This window comes from Lissotriton vulgaris, unplaced genomic scaffold, assembly GCF_964263255.1.
Source record: "Lissotriton vulgaris unplaced genomic scaffold, aLisVul1.2 SCAFFOLD_867, whole genome shotgun sequence".
NCBI classification, from domain to species: Eukaryota; Metazoa; Chordata; class Amphibia; order Caudata; family Salamandridae; genus Lissotriton; species Lissotriton vulgaris.
Window position 1 is genome coordinate 343,317 of NW_028249106.1, and position 20,713 is coordinate 364,029.

Here is a 20,713-nt window from a genome sequence, read left to right on the forward strand (position 1 = left end):
CCGCGCTGGTGGAGCTAATAGCTCCACCAGCGCGGGGATATGAGGATTCGTTGAGCCACGATTCGGTTAGGATTGGCAAGTCAAAGTTTTGGCTCAGTATGAGGTCTGCGATATAGGCGGCATGCCTAACTGCTGAGCGGCAATTAATTAGGAGGCCAGACAGGGGGGGTTGGAGAGAGTGTCGTGAGATGGTGCGGACTGGGGTACTGGCCCTAGGTTGCTATCAACCACTCATCTGTTGTGGAGGGTAACTGATCTGTTGGGGTGAACTGCGACCGTGTAGATGGCATGTTCGACATTCATGTCTAATGGACGTGGGGTTACTGGGGCAGAGTTGTAGGAAAGGAAGATGGCTAGGATTTTCTCTTCAGTAAGGTCTATTTGAAAGAAACAGGTTAGTGTTAGATTCCTTCCTTACCTTAGAATATCTCCAGGCGTCAGACTGGATCCGGAAAGTTTTGCTTAGCAGTACTCCTGCACGTCGGTTAGAGTCTTCTGCGGCTCTGCATCTGTCGTCAGCGCCGTGATCGCCGGTATGACTTCATCGATGGTACTTAGCTTTCTGCTCCAGGAATGCAGAGCCATGCCAGAGACCGACACTAGTGCCATGAAACTAGGGCCCTCAAAGGGAGATACCTTAACCCTAGATATCGGTTCGCAGAAAGGGGAGGATGGGTGGGGCGGTAAAGAATCTAACACTAACTACTGTTTCGTACAGATCTATCGTTACCGACGGTAAGTAACTTGTGCATCTGAAAGAAACAGTTTAGTGTTGGATTCCTTACCTTAGAATGGATACCCCAGCAATACCAACCCCGGTGGTGGGTCTGCGAACCAAGATCACACCAGAAAGTCCTGAAGAACGGAAAGGCCGAAAAAGCCATCTCTCCGGACTTGGCTGTCCAGGCAGTAGTGCTTCGCAAACATGTGCAGCGAAGCCCACGTAGCTGCCTGACAGATGTCCTGCAAGGGGACTCCCCGACCCTGGGCAGTAGTAGCCGCCGTGGCCCAAATGGAATGGGTGCGTAGCCCCACAGGAGGCTCCTTCTTAGCCAAAGAGAAACAGACCTTGATGCACAAAACGACCCACCGAGAGATGGTCTGTTTGTGCACCGTCCGTCCCTTCTTAGCGCCCATGTAACCAACAAGGAGCTGGTCGTCCACCCGGAACTGGCGTGTGCGATCAAGGTAGAAGGAGAGCGCACATTTTGGGTCCAGGCGGTGGAGCCTCTCTTCCTCTTTCGAGGGATGTGGAGGCGGAAAGAAGGTGGGCAAGGTGATGGACTGCCCTATATGAAAGGCTGTAACCACCTCGGGCAGGAAAGAAGGACGAGTTCTCAAGACAACTTTGTCCAGATGGACAGAGAGGAAAGAAGGTTTAGAAGATAGCGCCTGGAGCTCACTAACACTCCTGGCAGAGGTGATGGCAACCAGGAATGCAGTCTTAAGAGTCAGAAGAAAAAGACGGCAATTGTGAAGTGGCTCGAAAGGAGTGCACATCAAATAGGTTAGAACAAGGTTCAAGTTCCACTGAGGCATCACGAAAGAAACAGCAGGAGTGGGGACTTCCTCCCCAAGTTCTCCTTCCATATTTTCAAGAGTGGGGATTCCCACAAATAGATCTGTTTGGCACAGTAGACAACGCAAATTGCCCAAACTTCTCCTCCAGGATCCCACACCCTCTCTCCATACGCAATGCCCTATGGATGAATTGGTCAAGGATATTTGCCTACGCTTTTCCGCCTCTTCCACTCCTTCAGTTTCTAGTTCGGAAGCTCAGGCAAACATCACTTACACATCAGTGTTTCCACATCAAAAGCTGCATCTCAACTCCGTCCTTCTCACAAACAGCAGTGGAGAAATCAGGCACCCAAACTCGAAGGAGCTCAATTTAGCGATTTGGCTCCTGAAATCTTAGAGTTTGGATATTTAAATATGTTACCCGACTGTATGCATTTCTTAAAAGAAGCAAGAAAGCCTTCCGCCAGAGCTTCTTATGCAGCAAAATGGAAACGTTTTTTTATCTATTGTGATAATAACAAAATTCATCCTTTAGATGCTTCCGTTCAAAACATTATTGGTTACCTTCTGCATCTACAATGATCTAATCTAGCTTATACATCTATTATATTGCAGCTTGCAGCAGTCACTGCCTATTTGCAAAACACACAATTTATACTTCAAAGTTCCTGTGTTTATTGCCTTGTTGAAGGCTTAAAAAGATTAATTCCTTCCAAAATACCCCCAGCAAGTGTGGAATCTTAACATTGCATATACAAGACTCACGGGTCCACTCTTTGAGCCATTACACAAATGACTTTTGCAATTCCTTTCATGGAAGGTTGCCTTCCTCATTGCAATCTCTTCATTGGGGAGAGTTGGTGAGCCACAGGCAGTAACTTTAGGAGAACCCTTCTTTCATTTTCATGAAGATAGGGTAGTTGTTCGCACCAATCCTAAATTTCTCCCTAAAGTTGTTTCTGCTTTTGACATTAAACAATCTGTTAAGTTATCTGTGTTCTTCCCATAGGCAAGCCCGTGTGTGTCCGTCCGCGCCTGGATGGGCCAGGGGTTAGGCATTATGCCTATTTTTCTTCAGACCATAAAATACAGCCTAGAATAATTTACACCAAGATGCATCTTCTTAAGCTTCCTCCTGATGGGCACTCCGCTCGTCTACTTCCACATTCCTTTCTCCCCCTGTGGAATTTCAACCGCTCACACTATTCATAACTGACAAAGACGGAGATTACCTGGTCACCAAATTATACCGAGCGTGCTCGGTGCTAAAGCCAGCTCGGGATCAAGGGATCAGAGAATGATGGGAGACAGATCTTGGTCAATCAATAACGGATAAGGAATGGGCTTGCTGCCTAGAACAAATACATAGGATATCCCCCAACATTAGGCACAAACAACTCTATTTCAGGTTTTTGCATAGAACATATATCATACCGTGCCAGCTGCACAAATTTGAGCCCACTAGGCTGCCCTTTTGCCCAAAATACCAGGCTCCCGAAGCGGACTTTCCTGGGTATGCCCCGGAATATTACCTTACTGGACTGATGTCTTTCAAACGATCTCAGACATTAGAACTACCCTTGTTCCTCCCACTCCCTAGTTGGCCTTACTGGGAATAGTTAATGCCCTGAAATTATGTAATAGGCGATACGTTGCACTAGCACTGCTGCTAGTGAAAAGGGAACTTGCTGTCCACTGGGGGGCAAAAACCAGCCGGACGAAAGACATGTGGATGTGTAGCATGGCATACTGTGATACACAAACTGAAATTTATGCTACGTTTCAGCTCCCAACCTCTCGTCCTAAAGGCATCTTTGTATATCTACCGTTGTTACGTGTGGCAGACGCAACAGCCATCCCCTTACTTCTCCCCAGATTTTTTACGCACTGACCCCTCTCCCCATTAGCCCCACTACTCTTTTGGCTCCCCACGGTGGTGTCCAGCCCCTTCCAACAGGCTAAGAAGAGAACTGATTGTAAAGATATGTGACAGCACGGTACTACACTCCCTTCTGACAGTGGTACTCTGTTGCAACCTGAGGCAGGTATGAGGTTTCTATTTTTATTTTATTTTATTGAACATATTCTTGTAGGTGAGATTTAGCTCCCCTCCCTGCCCCCCCCCCCCTTTGCAGGTACCCTATTTTGTGTTTGTCCTTTGATCTATATTGCATTTCACTATCAATGTTACTGAGAACATTTGCCAGAATCGCTATGGAACATATGCCTTGAAGTGCATTGTAACGTTTTGGTATTGTGAATGTTTAAAAAATCTCAATACATTTTTTTTATTAAAAAAAAAAAGCTTTGCCCTGATTCTCAGCAACTTGGGTGTGTTGATAAGATTAATTTTAGAACAGGGGAGGCTGACCACTGCCCGGAATGTAACTTCTGCCCCATTAACGGACGGGCCTCTATCTCGGGATTCCCGGTATGGCCCCAGGGGCTAGTAAAACATCCGAACTTAAAACCCTGGAAGGTCACGGACGCACTGATTAACGCTGGCTCTATGATTGCACAGAAGACCGAAATTGCCCTTACCATCCAGACACTCAATCTGGACTGTCTCTTCATCACTGAAACCTGGACCAAGGATTACTCGCATCCCAACCTGACAGACACCGTCCACCCAGAATACATCATTCTTAGATGTGACAGCCCCGACAGACGAGGGAGCGGCCTAGCTCTGGTGGCAAGGGACTCCCAATAGGACCCCCTGGCTCTCCAATTGAAGCAGCCAAGTTCGGTATTAAGCTATCCGGAGACCACAATTTCTCAGGCCTTTTGGTTTACTGCCCTCTGGGGCCCAGGGCCAGGTTTCTTGAGACATTGGGCAAAACTCTTGAACCATATTCACCATGGCACACTACACTATCCTAGGGTATTTTAATTTCCACCCTTAAATTAAACTAGACATGTACTCCGCTCACTTTCGTGACCTCATGATCTCCATGGGATTTGAACAACTTGTTCATTCTCCCACCCATAGGGCTGGCCATACCCTGGCGGCATTATTGCTAACCACAAGAGTCTTAAGATCGAAGCATTTTAGCCTCTCAGGTGGGTGGATCACTGGCTAGTCGAGTTTAACAGCACCCCTCCCCCAACATATACAGTGTAGGAGACTGAACAAGGTTACTGCCTTCTACTGGATGGCCAAATGGGAATCACATCGCTCACCTCCCCACTCCCTCACCCCCCCCCCCCCACACTCACACACACACACACACACACACACACACACACCCACACACACACACACACACACACACACACACACACACACACAACTGGATTACAGAGGCATTGGATATAGTTGCTCCATTCAAAAAATGTGTCATTAAAAGAGCTAAACTCTCTGCTCCATGGTACTAAGAAGAGCTCATGGCTCTTAGGTGCCTATGCTATAGGCAAGAACAGAAATGGGAGGCAGACACCTGCCTTCTGGAAAAGGCAAAGCAGAAATATCTCCTGTGGGACTACAAACACGCCATCCTCCAGGCCAAATCTCGTTTTCTCACCGACAAGATAGTCTCGGCAGACATCTCCTCCAGCCTGCTTTTCAAAGTCGTAAAGGAGATTGGTGAGCCCCCTGGGACACAGCTGTTGAACCCTTCCCAAGATTTCTGTGACAAGATACCACTCTATTTCCAGGAGAAAGTCCTTAAGATCTTCCAAGTGTTGTCTCTGACTGCAGAGGATGAACCTATCACAGAGGTAGTCGTAGGTGAAAAACGCAGACACACCGATGGGGGCGCCTAACCAGGTTCCGGGGAAACCTGCCCTCATTTCCTCTTATCATAGCTATACATACCAAGGAACTTTTACTTGGCCTAAAGTCCGTTGCATCCTCTGATCCTTGCATGCTCTCCTCAATCAGACTTGATCCCGACTCAATTGCTAACTTCCTGTGCAAAGTCTTTAATAACGCACTCTTGTCTGGGCACTATCCTGGCACCTGGAAGGAAGCTATTGTCTCACTTCTCCTTAAAAAACCAACGCAGATACCTCAGAGCTGAAGAACTTTCAACCTATCTTCCTTCTCCCCGCCCCCGATCTGATGAAACATATGAAATCCCAGGACATTCTGGACAGCTCTCAGAATGGATTTCAGGCCGGTCAGAGCACTGACTCCGCCTTGTTTAGCGGCATCTGACTGTATCCGCATGCAGGTTGACCAAGGTAGATCTACAGTGCTGATTCTGCCGGACCTTTCGGCAGCATTCGATGCCATCTCGTCAGTACGCATAACCCAGCGACTGTGGGAAGCAGGAGTCACGTGGCGGGACCTGCAGCTTCTCCACACTTTTAGTACCGGTAGATCTCACACTGTCTGTTGTGGAGGCTTTAAAGCGAAGGCCTTTGGCCTTCCTTGTGGGGTCCCGCAGGGATCTTTGCTAAGCCCCACTCTTTTCAACCTTTATGTGTTCCCCTCCCCCTCATCTGGCAAAAGTGGTGTGATTGTTCGGGTTCCAGGTGCACTCCTACGCTGATGACATGCAAATCATTGCCTCCATATGTAATGACTTGCCATTGGTTGCCCAAAAGTTCAGTCTCTGCATAACGAGCATCTTACGCTAGTTGAAGGACAATTCATTAAAAATCAATGCGGACAAAACAGAGTGGCTAGTCTTTGGACCACAATACTCCATCTGGTCCACTGCCTGGTGGCCCGCAGATTGCGGTCCCCTTCCCGTTCCGGTTCTGGTCAATACCGCTAAAAACCAGGGGGTCCTCTTCGATGGGGGCCTGTTCTTCTTCTTCTTTTTTTTTTTTTTTTTTTTTTAATTCAAGTCGTTTTTATTGAAGTAGAAAACCAAAAGTAAAGACAATACAATAAGTCTTCCGTTACAGAGATGATTCGATTCAGTTACTGCTGAACAATTACAAAAACCAAATAATATAAAGTAAATTAACTCTTGCTTGCATCATCGATATACAGATATATATACAACACTCAATGTGTGGATGTGGCGATTTAGGCTCTAGTGGATGACCACAAACGTACTCTCAAATATCACAGGCCAATGTATCCAGATCACAATAATAATAATTCCTCAAGGCGGCTCATAGTGAAAGGAGGATGCGTCCAATGATTTCCAAAGCTTTCTATTAGACGTGCCCCAAGTAGATGCTTGTAGCGCCGGATTATTAGCACCTCTCAGAAATGATAACCACTCCTGCCAGATTTTGAAGTTTACCTCACTTGCACTTTTCCATTTGCATAGAACCACTTTACATGCCAATGTTAGCATTAAATCCAAAAGCTGGCGATGTTGATCATTTGATAGTTGTGGGTCAAGCGCCCCTAAAATTACATATACAAAGCCCTGTACAGGCCTTATCTTGAATACGTGGTAAATGCAGTCAAATATTTCCCCCCAGTATACTCTTAGAGAAGGACAGTTGAATAGCATGTGTGCAAGATCACCAGAACCTGACTGGCAGTTCCAACATGTAGGTGAATCCCTTAATTTACATTTGAAAAGCTTATCCGGAGTCCAAAATGCTCTGTTAATTAGCATGTATTTTGTTTGGAATAGGATGGGTGATACTTTGTGTGTAAGGGCCATCTTGTGGATCTCATCCCAGTCGAAAGTTATGCCTGTTAGATTCGGCTCAGCCTCCCATTTCGATTCCACCTTTTTGTGATTTTTCTTGGGCAAGGGCAATAATAGTTTATACACCCTCGAAACGAAGTGGCCCGCATACATAAGACGTGGGAGATGAATTATTAACCATGGTGTATATGGAGAGAAATTACGAGCAGTTATATATCGCTTTGATTTTCAAGAAGTCATAGAAATCCATCGGAGTAAGATCATACTTCCGTTGCAAGGTCGAGAACAGGAGTGGATCTTTATCGTCGTACAGATCCTTCGCCAAGTTAATGCCCTTCTTGGACCATGATTCCCAGAAGAGTCTACTGCCATTATGTTTGAGATGGGGATTTCTCCACAGAGACATAAAGGATGACTTAGGGAATGCCAACTTTGTTTTATGTGTTTGGTCGAGTCTGAGCAAAGCCCGTCTAGTATTTAGCATGATATATTTGGAGTGTGGTAAATGCGACAGGTCCATAGTAAGAAGGGTTTCAAGAGGAGCATGATCCAGTAGCGACTCCTCAATATTAACCCATATTGGTGTATAGATTGGGATTTTATCAACCACTGAGCTCCCTGTTTACAAAGAAAGGCTGTCTGATAGTTCCTGAACGAGGGGAGACCCAGGCCGCCTTTATCTTTTGCCAATTGCAGCTTCTTTAGTGATACCCTGGCTTTCTTACCCCGCCACAGGAAACTACCAAACAGTTGATCTACCTTAGCAACAAAGTTGTTAGAGAACGTCATAGGGAGCATGCTGGCCAGATAGTTAACCAACGGAGTAGACATCATTTTGAGCGTCTCCGCTCTACCCCACCAGGAGAGGAATTTTGGAGACCACCCTTCCAGCAATGTGGATATCTTTTTAAGAGTCAGATCTTCGTTTATTCTCAGTGTGAAGATCAAATCTTTATCAAAGTCTAACCCCAGATACTTAAAGCACTTAGGCTGCCATGTAAGACCGGAGTCTTCCTTTATCACCAATATTGTTCAGGAGTTTGACCTCCGTTTTGTCTTTATTGAGTTTATACCCAGAAACTCTGGAAAATTCCTCAATATCAGTCATGAGTGCAGGTATGGCCTCATCAGCTCTCTCTGACAGAACAAGCACATCGTCCGCATACGCCGTTAATTTAACCGTGCAGTCCCCAAATGGAATGCCTGCTATTTTAGGGTCATTTCTTATATGATATAAGAACGGCTCAATTGCCAATAAGAACAATGAAGGAGACAGGGGGCATCCCTGCCTCGTGCCTTGCTTTAAACAGAAGGCGGAGGAGAAAGATCCACCAGCCCTAACTCTTGCTGAAGGGCAGCAATATAGGGACATTACCAGTTTTGTGAATGATTCTCCTAAATTGAATTTATGTAGGACTGCTTCAAGGAAGGACCAGTCAACCTTTTCAAAAGCTTTTTCAGCATCTAGTGTTATTGCTGCTGTGGGTGTGCCTAGGAATTTCGCTTTTTCTAAGACATGTACCAAAATCCTTGTATTGTCACTGGACAACCTATTTTTAAGGAAGCCTGCTTGAGATGGGTGGACTAACTGGGGAAGGACCTTCTGGAGGCGAGCGGAAAGTATCATAGCCAAGATCTTACAGTCCATATTAATCAGTGAAATAGGCCTATAATTTTTCGGGAGCGACGGGTCTTTCCCATCTTTAGGAAGTACTGCAATTATTGCTTCAGCCAGTGTGCCTCTGACCTCACCAGAGTTATTTCTTGAAATAGATGTAGGAGGGGTTCGACTAATAGGGAGGGGAAGGTTTTGTAAAATTTAGCCGTAAAGCCATCAGGTCCTGGTGCTTTCGTTGTTTTCAGATTTTTAATTGCATTCTCTATCTCTAGAGCACTAATCTGGCCATTGAGACTAACCTGGTCCTCAGCAGAGAGCTGTGGGAGATCGCATTCATCTAAATACTGCTTAATCCTGTCTTCCTCCACCGTTTTATTCTTTGCATAAAGGTCTTCGTAGAATACTCTGAACATCTGTTATTTTGTCTGGGTCCGAATGTGAGGACCCTAAGGCATCTTTAATGACACTAATAGAATTCTTCTGGACCTTAAACTTCAAGTACGAGGCTAGGCTTTTGCCAGCCTTATTAGACTCTCAGAACTTAAATCTCCTTCTTTTATCAAGCCAAACTCCCGCTCTCTCGCTAACTATTTTATTGTATTCATATTTTTTATTCGCCAAAGCATAAAGAGACATATCATTCCTATCCTTTAAATGTTTACTCTCTAGGTTTAAAATTTCACTCTCCAAGGACTCCAAATTCGCATTATAATTTCTGTTCATTGCTGACCTGATTTTGATACACACTCCCCTTATGGTACTTTTTAATGCATCCCACCTAATGAGATCAGATGTGTCCCCCTCTTTGTTAATCTGCAGGTAAGAAGAGATCGCATCTTGTATTGTGGACCGGTGCTTATCATTATTTAGGATTTCATCATTCAGACGCCAAGACGTCTGACGAGAGGAGGGTTTAACATTAGCAATGGATAAGGAGATGCAAGAGTGGTCAGATATTACTCGGGGTTCTATGGTAGTAGACTCTATTCTAGGGACCCCGTTCTGTGTTATGAGGATGTAATCGATTCGGGAGTACGAATCATGTGGTGAGGAGTAAAAAGTATAGTCTCTCCCTGTGGGATTTTGAAGCCTCCATGTATCCACCAAGTGAAAGCGTTGACACAAATTGAGGAAAGCTTTATGTGATTTATTTGTTTTGAAGGGACAATGTGAGTCTCTATCTAAAGTTGCATCCATTGGAAGATTGAAATCCCCGGCCAATATGTGAACAGCATTATCCGGGATATTCTCAATGTGCCTATTCAGATCCTCCCAGAAATTGAGTTTACTGGTGTTAGGAGCATATATGTTCGTAACATAAAACTCTGTATTATCCCTACTTAGTTTGACCGTAACCCACCTCCCGTCCGCACTCGCTTCGGAGGACAGAATCTCTACCTTAGATTTCCTCGCAACAAGTACCAGAACACCATTCTTTTTGTTCACAGCCTCAGCGTCCACAATCTCATTATAAAACTTATTCCTCAGGTGGTAGAACTGCTTAGCCTCAAGCTTCGTTTCCTGAAGCAAAACAATGTCACCTCTCATTCTCTTTACATAGTCTAAAATCTTTTGTCTCGTGACAGGTTGGTTCAGACCTTTAACATTAAGAGATAATATCTTCAATTTGTCCACATTACATACTCCCAACGGAGAACTAATTGCACTATGTGACATCAGTAGGTGGGAGCCTGTTCTTTGATGTCCAGGTGAAAGGCACAGTTAGCACAGCTTCTACATCCTTAAAATTCTGAAGAGAGTACTTCCATACTTCCCTCTGGAGCTTCACCGGCCCACTATCATCGCACTAGGTTGGACTACTGCAACTCTCTGTACCTTAACATCAGCACAGGCTCCCTGAACAAGCTTCGGGTCATACAGAACTCTGTGGTAAGGCTGATACTTAACATCCCAAAGTATCAGTCAGCCAGGGAAGGAATCCAAGCCCTGCACTGGCTTCCCATCAGGAATCGCATCTCCTTCAAGGTTCTGAATTTGGTGTGCAAGGCAATGCATAGTAACGGCTCATCTTATCTTAAAATTATGTTTCAGTGGTACACTCCAGAGAGGATCTTGATATCCTCTTCTCCAAAAAAACTGGTCACTCCCAGATTTTGCAGGTCCAAGTGGGGTGGCTGCTCCTTCTCTGTGGCAGCCGCAAAACTCTGGAACTCTTTGCCCCTTCCCATCTCCAAGGTGGACTCACTTCCAGTCTTTAGGATGCTCTTTAAGACCTGGTTATTTGCCTCCTAGCAGTTTATTGGTGCTGTCACTTCTCCCTGTTCGCTTATCTCCTTGACACCAGCTGGTATAGGTGCACTTTATAAATTCTATCCTTTCCTATCCTCAACCGGATTCTGTAGCAGAAAGAGCTCTTAACATATTTGATATCAGAAGAGCATTATTGTTTTATATTGGTAGAACAAAACATTTCCGTAAAACAAAACAACTTTTTGTTGTATTTGCTCCACCTCACAAAGGAAATCTTATCTCTAAAATAGGCGTTTCCAGGTGTTTTGTTAAATGCATTCAAACATGCTATGCTAGAGCTGAAAGAACGTTATACCTCCTAGAGCGCATTCTACTTGCAAAATAGGGGCATTTATGGTCTTTTTAGGTAATATTCCTATTGCTGACCTCTTTAAAGCAGCAACGTGGTCCACACCACACATTTACTAAACACTATTGTGGATGTGTTAGCCTGCACAGAAGCCAATGTAGGTCAAGCAGTGCTAAAGACACTTTTCCAGACAACTGCAACATCTACGGGTTACTATGCCAAGCATGTGTTTCTACAGCACACATGCCTCGAACGGATTAGGGGACTTACCCATTAACCCTTTTGATGCTGATGACGAGCTCAGCTCGTCATCACCCACGGGTGTCGTGTGCTGATGAGGAGCTGAGCTCGTCATAGTGCCACTAAAATGGCATTTTCCAGCACTGGGGGGGAAAACGCCCAGCAGCCATGTGGTTAAGCAACTGTTCTTGGCATGTAGAGTTGTAGATTAACATGCGCTGTCCCACTTCCCTGTAATTGTTGCAGTTCTCTTTACTTAAATTACATATGCATAGACATCTCTTTACTACACTCACTTAATCCATTCTCACCCTCTTGCGGGAAAACAATCGAACAATGGAATCGACACCCATGCGCACTATCACTGAAAGGAGGAGTCACCTTAACTTGTGACTCGAAAGACCTTTTCAAAGAAAAACAACTTGCAAACATCCGGACCCAACACTATTTGGCAGGAGTATGCAAAGCATGTGAATCTACAGCTCTAAAAGGAAAGAAAATATGCTTATTGGGTAAGTAGCATAATCCTTATTCTGATCAACCTACCACTGATGTACACAATTCTGAAAAATTCGAACTCTGCCGAACATGAAACATTTGCAATTGACTACATATTTCTCAGCTTTGAGACCAAATATCACACGGTTGGAAGAAAACTCCTGCCCACCAATAACTTTGCAAGGAAATATAAATGGAAAATCACCTCTTTCAAAAGAGAAAAACTCTAGTACCTTATGTCTGTCCACCTAAATTGTGCAAGTCGCTACAGGAGAGATACTTCAAAACCCTTTTTGCTGTTTAACTACTTTACACACATGGAGTGCCCCAAGACTCATTTACTTTTGGAACCATGGGTCACATTCATCAACAACAAAAAAGGTTGAAAACGGGCGATTCGCAGAATCGGCCCCCTTGTGACCCGTATTTTGGCATTTGGAATGCATCAACCCAAATGCAAATTTGAAACCTAGGTAATAGCAACATTTGTGATTCCCTAAATTGCGAATGCATTTAGGCAATCACAAATTGCGATTCCCTATTTGGGATGGAACATGCCTTTCCTAAATGCGACTTCGCATTTAGTAAACGCTAATTACCATCAACTGCAAGTTGATGGTAATGTGCAAAAACTTTGAAAAAAGTACAAAAGTGCATTTTTCACAGACAAGCGGCGAACACACATGCCCTTGGCATACACATGCCCTTGGGGCATGCGTGTGCGTTACATGTGCACACATGCAAATTTCGGGGGTGCACTAAGGTGGCCTTTTGGCCCCTTGCACCCTTGAAATTGCATGCGCAAGTTGCAAGTACCTATTTGGTACTCGCAAATTGCGCATGCAATTCCCATTCATGTCTATGGGCCTCTAGGCCAATAGGAATGAATGAGAAGCTGTTCCTTAATTGAAAATCGCAATCTGCTATTCGCAATTTAGAAATCTGTAGGAAACGCTAATCTTTATGCGAAACCTACATGCATGGGCAATTGTGATTCCATAATTGCGATTCCTTAATTTTCGCAATTAAGGAATCTCAATTGCCCACCTTGATGCATGTGCCCTTATAACTCTTAATCTGAAAAAGGTGAAATGTTCTTGGCTAGCAAAACACACAGGCCTATCTCTTTGATAATGGCCTAGTGTAAAACTCTACATAGTGCTACACAATTGGACTCTTTGGTACAATTTCTTATTCATCTGGATTAATCAAGCCTTTTCGACAGTAGATTCTATGAATCTAGAACAAGAATTTTAGCAAACATCGTTTCTCTGGCAGAGGGATGTATGATCTGGCAGAGGGATGTATGATCTGGCATCACCCTAGTGGAGGAAAAAGCCTTCCATAGATTAGCTACATTAAACTCCCCCATGTTAAACCCAACCTTCAGTACTTATTAGTGGCATCGTTTCTCCCAGAGTCAAACTGCAAAGGGAGACACAGCAAAGGTGCCCCTTCTCTCCATCTTTGCCCTTGAAATGACCCTACCAAGCCCCAGGAGCAACCAATAAAAGGCATCAAATGTCGAGGTCATGAATATACATTTCCAGCCTGTGCTGAACTTCTCTTACTCATGGAAAATCCCCAGATCTCACTCTTAAATCTCCTACGAGAGTCCAACATGTAAACTTCCTGATCAGGGCATAAACTCAAATCTTCCTCTATCCAGGCTTTGCCTAAAGACTCTTTTCTAGATCGCAAATTGTAATGGAATCCCACATTTGCAGCATAGTTAAGAAATCTTTTCTCTATGTATGTTCACTCATGTTCCTCTCTAATTTAACAGAAATGCTGTACTAGTTCAAAGAAAGGACAACATATTTGCCTCAGCTTAGTCTTTTCTCTTGTTGAGGTCAACTGGATATCATCAATATGATGGTCACACAGTTAATGTTCTACACTGCTACCATTTTTCCACTTGTGTTCCCCTGACCGTCTTTCTTTCAAGAGGTAATCATATACTAAGTATTTTTCTTGGGAAAGGAAGGCACTCTAAAACATTTGAACAGAGATGCTAACAACACTCCCTACCCCAGTTGCACACATGTATTATTCTTGGGTAACCAATTTAAACTGTATTCAGCGTTACAAGCGTGCTCCTGGTGATTATTTTCTGTTCAGGATATAAAATATACAGAAATAGCTGCTCAACTTGTGATCATGTGGTAGTCCCTCACCGCTGTGCTGATTACTAGAATAGATGCCCAGGTTACTAATCCAAATTATTAATACTTCGCAAAGTTCTATAGATTAATGTTACATGATTTTTTTTTAAATGATTATATGTTGTGCAATGTTTTATACTCTTAGAGTATAACTCCTGTAACATTATTTTCATTAGTATAGATCAAGTCTATGCTTTAGTGCATGCAATGCTGCTCCATTGCGTTTCGAGGACAAAATGGTACCTTCACCGTGGGTAAACTTTGTATAATAACCATTCCTTGCTGAACCAAGTTAAAAGTTGGTGCACAGGAGATGGCTCTGATTGATGAGCGAAGAACGGGAAAATGTGAGGGTGGGGCATCGGGAGTTAAAAAATCTACCTCAGGTATGGCAGGCGTATACATCCCAAAATGGTGCATCACTTAGGTCTTAGCTACTTCTTCCATGAGGGAACATTTACTGCGGGAAACATAGCCACGTTTTACTTTTCTTGCTTTTTATAGCAATATTCTTTGTTTTTTGTATAAACATACATAGAACATGAGCTGCTGCATTCTTTAACATTGCACATTACTTAAAGCATGTATAGTAGGAAAGGAAGGAACAGGATGACTCGTGTTGGACTTCTCTTACATGGTTTGCCAAAATGGTTTCAGTACTTAGCCTTTTGCAAAGCTAGCAGCAGGTTTACTATAAAAAAGATACTAAGTTCTAGTTGGTGCCCGCGTTTTTTGATAATTGCCTTAAATAACTCTGAAAAGCGATCTCAGCATGTCGTCTTCTCTCATCTCGCTATCCAGATTTTTTTTTATTTTGCTAATGAAGTGAAAGCGGAGCAAATATTGTACCTGCAGTGCAGATTGTCATTTCTTTGTAACCAAGATCCATTCTCTATATCCTTTGTATGCTTTTTGCTTCCAGTAATTCATTTGGTGGAAGAGCAGATGCGCTAACGTCATCTGGTGTTACAAGTACAGCAGCAACTTTGGCATCAACTGTTACCTCTCCCACTAGTTTTCAGAAAAACTTTTTATCCAACACAAGTGCCACTACAAAGATGACAGCAGGTCCTGCAGGTGGCACACAAAGCAGGTAGCCCAGTTCAATTGGTTTTCAAACTTTCTTTAATATGCTTTTGTATGTGCATGCATTTTTGTTTAGTAGTTCATGGGGCTCTGGATTTTTTTATTTGACAATTTGTTTACAATGTACTTTATTTCATATGGCTTAAATTGCCACTAGCACTTCTACCAATCAAGGAAGCAGTCCTGGTAGGCTCTGTTTGTAAAGTTATTTTTTTCTGTCAATTAAAAAAAAAATTATTAAAAGGACACTATAGTTGAAGTGTTCTTCTGAAGTGACTACATCTTAGGTTGTTATTTAAAAAAATCCATCCCCTGTCTTTCTTACCGCTGCCTAGTACTTTGCTTTCATTGTTTAGCTGTTTCCTTTTTTTTTTCTTTTTGTTATGGCCTGTGTTATAGTACCTCAAATCGTTTGTGTGCTGAGGATAGTTCGGAGAAAGAAAGCGTTCCTACGGCATTGACAAACCCTGTTGCTCCAACTGTTATAAATACTACTGCTACAACCACAACTACGTCAACATCTGATGGCACAGTGTCGTCAACAACAGATTTCAGAGAGAGACGCAGGTGTGTAAAGTTACGAATGGTAGCATAAAAAAACTTGGGCTGTTGCCCTTCATTTGAACATTTCAACTTGATAATTCAATTTAATATTCATATATCCATGTGTCTATTGAATAACATGGATTTCTATCACTGAAGGCATAATTTCCTAAAAATTATAAGCAAAGTATTTGTTTTTTTGAGCTTTTAAGTAGTTTTTGCTAAGCATTTTCTATTATATCCATTTTCTGTATTCTGCTTTGTTAATTTTGCACTTTGTGGAGATTGCATGTATTTTGACTGCATTTCTCAATTCATCCCATTTCTTAATACTTATTTTTTGCCCCTCACCTTTATTTTATCTTTAAGTTCCTGAGCCCTTCTATGACCTCAGTTTGTGAAAATGTTATTTTGACATATTTTTGGGAGAACATGATCCATTTGGAGCTGTCCTATTTTGTAATGTTAGTTTTTTTATTTTCAAATTAATAGTTGTTCTTTAAACAAGATGGCTTTGTATCTCTACAACCTTTGTTTCAGTCTTTGACCACTGCATGGATTTTCTGATGGATACTTCTAAATGCAGATTCATCACTTTTTAAATCTCCTGGATGCCAGATTGGATCTAGAAAACTCTGCATTACCTCCCTCATGTCATCAGATGCCGCCATCACCCTCTGTCATGACTTGTATCCTGCCTCTGAAAGTGAGGAGATGAAACCATATGTAGGCGCCACCTCTGCTCACTATTAGTTACTCTTTTACCATGTGCTTTGACCTGGTTCTGGAGCTTAATGCCCATCTTTTCAGGTTTTGCAGATTCTTCAAAACATTTTTGAGATATTGTGCAGGGATGTCTCTCAACAAAAAACATCAGGATGTAAGCTATGCCGCACTGGCAAGAAGCATATGTTGCTCTCGGACCCGCCTTGGCCCCGTTTTGCAAACATGATTCCAAGTCATGTGACAAATGCTCCTTTATGCATACAAAGACGATCAGGAATTGGGTAGCCGAACATAAAGAGGTTGGTCCCAGTTCAAGTTGCAAGGTCGGTCTTGGTTCTGTTTGCCTGTTCCATTTGATAACAGCAGCTAAGTCCAAGAAGATGTTGAAAGGCAAGTCCAGACAAAAAACATAAGACATGAACGTGGTGTCAGTTGCTTCATCAATGCTCCCACTCTTAGGAGAAATCCCTTAGTCAGCGATCTAAGGGCCCAACACTGGCATCAACATCTGATTCTGAGCTGATTCAGTTCCTGAAGCTGATTCATCTCAAGTTCCCTGAGCCTTTGGTGATGTCACAGCAGTTTGAGACCTTCCAACGATGTCATACTGCAACTTTATAAAATGGTTCCACTGGCCTGCCAACTTATAAACTTATTTCAGTGTGTGATGAGGGGGCAGGACCTTGGAGAAGGTGTGGTGTCATGTGCAGAGATAACTATCATGCATCAATGCATTTCGGGCCCTTGACCCTTCTTCCGGGGTTTGATCTGTAAACAAAAATAAATGAAATATGTCTTCAATTACAAAAAACCCTTGTGTTTCAGGAAGCAGGAATCTTTTAGATCAAATGACTTGAGTTTCTAATGCATAATGTAAACAACACTCAATGGTATAACATAAAGGTGTCATTTCAGCTCAATGTGATGAGTGAACAAATGTTCACTTACACAGATGTGACAAAGCATAAAGAAAAAAGATGATCAGAATGAAAGCTCCAAATCTGGTGTCCTCTACAAAAGATTTGAAGCTTTCATTCTGATCATCTTTTCTTTTTTTTGTTCACCCTCATCACATCACATCACCAGGGCCCGAAATGCATCGGGCAGTTCTGCAAATGTTTTTGATGATGTGTTATTGATTGATCTATATTTGATGCAACAATTTCTAAAAGAGAAAGAAAGTAAAAGACAAAAGCTGTTAGGGTTTAATGTACACAACTGAGTTGATATTGTGATTAGTTTCAAATGTTTATTGTTTAAAAAGTGTGTTATATTCACCACCTTTGGGTGGACAAGCAAAAGTGCGCAAAGGCCAGGTGGGAACACCTAATAGTTATTTCTGATAGTTTAAACACACTAGAACAGTGTGAATGCCTTAGCAGCACACAGTGTTAGAAGGATTACCATTTATTAAAAAACAAATGTAGGAGTGCTCCCCCATCATTATACATAATAGTCATGTGCAGAGATACCTAGGAGGAACTTTGCCCCTCACCAAGATCCCCCCCATGCTCCAAAGAAAGGGGGAAAAACCCAAAAGATCGGTGAGGCCGTTGCCGATGTCCTGGGGTGTTTTCACACCCCTTAATGGACTTCTGCTGTTGTGAGTTTCAAAAGACTGGCTGGAAAGCCACTTTGCACAGTGGGTTCCAGCTTGCTTTCTCTGTCTCCATATGATTTAGGCTCTTCACTGAGAACTGTGTGAAGGGAGCCAAAATTGTGTGACACCGTTGGCATGGCTGGTTCCAAGTCTCTCAAATGTGCCTCCAGTTCCCACTGAGCCAAAGGGGCCTTCAGTTAGCCTTCCACTAGCAAGTCCTTCTCCGATGTAGACTGGTCCTGTTTGGCTTCAGCTTCATCATCTCTAGCTCCTCCTAGTGCAGTGCTGTCTGTTTCACAGGTGCTCATTACACAGTGCGATTCAGAAAAGGGGGTGTTGATGGACAGAGTATCTGAATTAAACAGAACGCTCGTACCCAGTCAACAGATCAGGGCTTGATCCATCACAGTTTTTTAGCTCACTGCACCATCCCAGCTCAGAACCTGGCTACATGCAAATTAGTCTGTCCCTGGCCCAGTGCATCATGGGAACAGGGCAGACCAAACTACCAAGCCAATTCTTTTACTGGAAAGGAAACAAGCTGCCGGGGACCGGTTTCTGGCATTACAGCCGTCTTCGGCCCGGCTTGCTTGAATCCTGATGGTGCAGTGAGCAAGGGACTCATGTCGGAGCATACCCTTCCACGCTTATGGTGGACAAAACGATTCAGAAAAGGGGGTGGTGATGGACACCATCAGGATTCAAGCAAGCCAGGGACAGACTAATTTGCATGTAGCCAGGTTCTGAGCTGGGATGGTGCAGTGAGCTAAAAAACGGTGATGGAACAAGCCCTGATCTGTTGACTGGGTAGGAGTGTTCTGTTTAATTCAGATACTCTGTCTTGTTTTCTTGACTCATTCTGCCTGCAAATTAGTGATGGACACGTGTATTGTGTGCTAGAGAAGTTATGTTGAAGAAAAGGAAATTAAAGGACTTTGATCGCTGATGGAACAGTACCACCACATCTCATAGGGACCATGGCATCATGTATAGCCATAGTACCACAAGCCAGACTCACAATGTTCCCATTACAGGAATGCTTAGCGCATAGTTGGTCTCAAACAGACAGTCTATTGTTGATCAGCTGTCAACCTTTCCACTCTCTGTAGTGGTTGAATTACAGCAGTCTTTTAAAATAACTGCCTTTCTTAGACCCAGTTCTGCAGCGGACCATAACAATGGATGCATCACTCACAGGTTGAAGAGCGCACGCACAGAAGGTGACTGTTCAGGGCCACCGGACACCCAGTCAAACTCATCTCCGTATCAATCACCTAGAGCTGCTAGCTGTTCACCTAATGCTGAAAGCGTTCCTTCCAGGCCTCAGTGGGAAAAATGGTTCTCATCAAAACAAACAACATGAATACCATGTGTTATCGGCAAAAACAGGGGGGGTGAGGTTGGTGGGGGCGTACCAGGTAACCTCAGCTATCTTAATTAGCACAGACCATCTGGAGGCTCTCCAACACAACATTCTCCTGTTAGCGGAGTACATACCGGGAGTGGAAAAATACTTTGTGGATCCTCCTCAGCAGGAAACAACAACAAGTCCACGAGTGGTAGCTCAACTCACAAGTCCTCCACCCATTCTCCCAAAGTGTACCTCCAGGTTCCGACACCCACAGTCCAAGGGCAATACACTGAATAAATTGATCGGGGATATTTGCCTACACTTTTCTACCTCTCACACTGCTTCCATTTGTGATGGGCAGACTGCGTCAGACGTCTCTGGCCCTCATTCTAGTGGCTTCCACATGAGCCAGACAACCATGGTTCACCACACTACTGGAACTCTCAGTAGTCCCACACCAAGTACTTCCCAACTGGTAGTAGCTTTTAACCCAAAACCAGGGAGCAGTAAGGCATCCAAAACCCAGATGGTAGAAGCATGTGACCTGTAGATCACATGCTTTGCATACTCCTGCCATCTCGTGTTGGGTCCAGATGTTTGCAAGTTATTTTTCTTTGAAGAAGTTTTTCCAGTCACAAGGTAGGTGATGCCTCCTTTCCGCGATAGTGCTAAGGGCATTGACTCCATTTGTTTTTTTCTTCCGCTATCAGGTTCGGACATGTATTGCTGCGCTCCGTAACCGTTTCTTCGGGTCCCCCACAGTGTGAAATCTACTCTACCTGCATTGGTATTGTTTCAAACGTGTATCCCACTTCTCCGCTTATCGTATCCGTCGAGGAAAACTTCTATTTCAATCGAAGCTCTTCGGGATGGCCATCCGGCCTAACCGCGCTGGTCCACTTCAGTCGATGGAATGGACTCTATTCAAATTCTGCCCTCAGTGCCACGCCAAGTATCCGCGCACCGACTCGCATGAAGTGTGCGACTTGTGCTCGTCTCTTGATAACAATGAACAGGACTGTGACGCGTGCAGATCGTTCCGATCAAAGAAAGTGCTCCGTGATCGTCTGGCTCGACGTTGCGAAATGCAGAGTCAAAACATTGAATACACGCAGGAAATCTAAGGGGAAGAATCCGAGCACGAATTTGGCTCTCAAGGGTCAGAGGAAGAACAAGAAGAACTTGCCTCCATTCCAGAATTGGTCTCCGAGATGGAAGAAGACTTGCCACAAGATCAACATCCC

At 43.7% G+C, this 20,713-nt stretch overlaps 1 protein-coding gene across 1 annotated transcript in view; it reads left to right on the forward strand.

Moving 5' to 3' along the window:
- PPP1R12A (protein phosphatase 1 regulatory subunit 12A) overlaps positions 1-20,713 on the forward strand; it is a gene marked incomplete at its 5' end in the record, with an annotated part of 839,509 nt that overhangs the window by 330,122 nt on the left and 488,674 nt on the right. The window contains 2 exons of the mRNA XM_086950257.1: positions 15,086-15,256; positions 15,649-15,816. Of these exons, the coding sequence (XP_086806383.1) occupies positions 15,086-15,256; positions 15,649-15,816 (339 nt within the window). The remainder of the gene's footprint in view (positions 1-15,085; positions 15,257-15,648; positions 15,817-20,713) is intronic.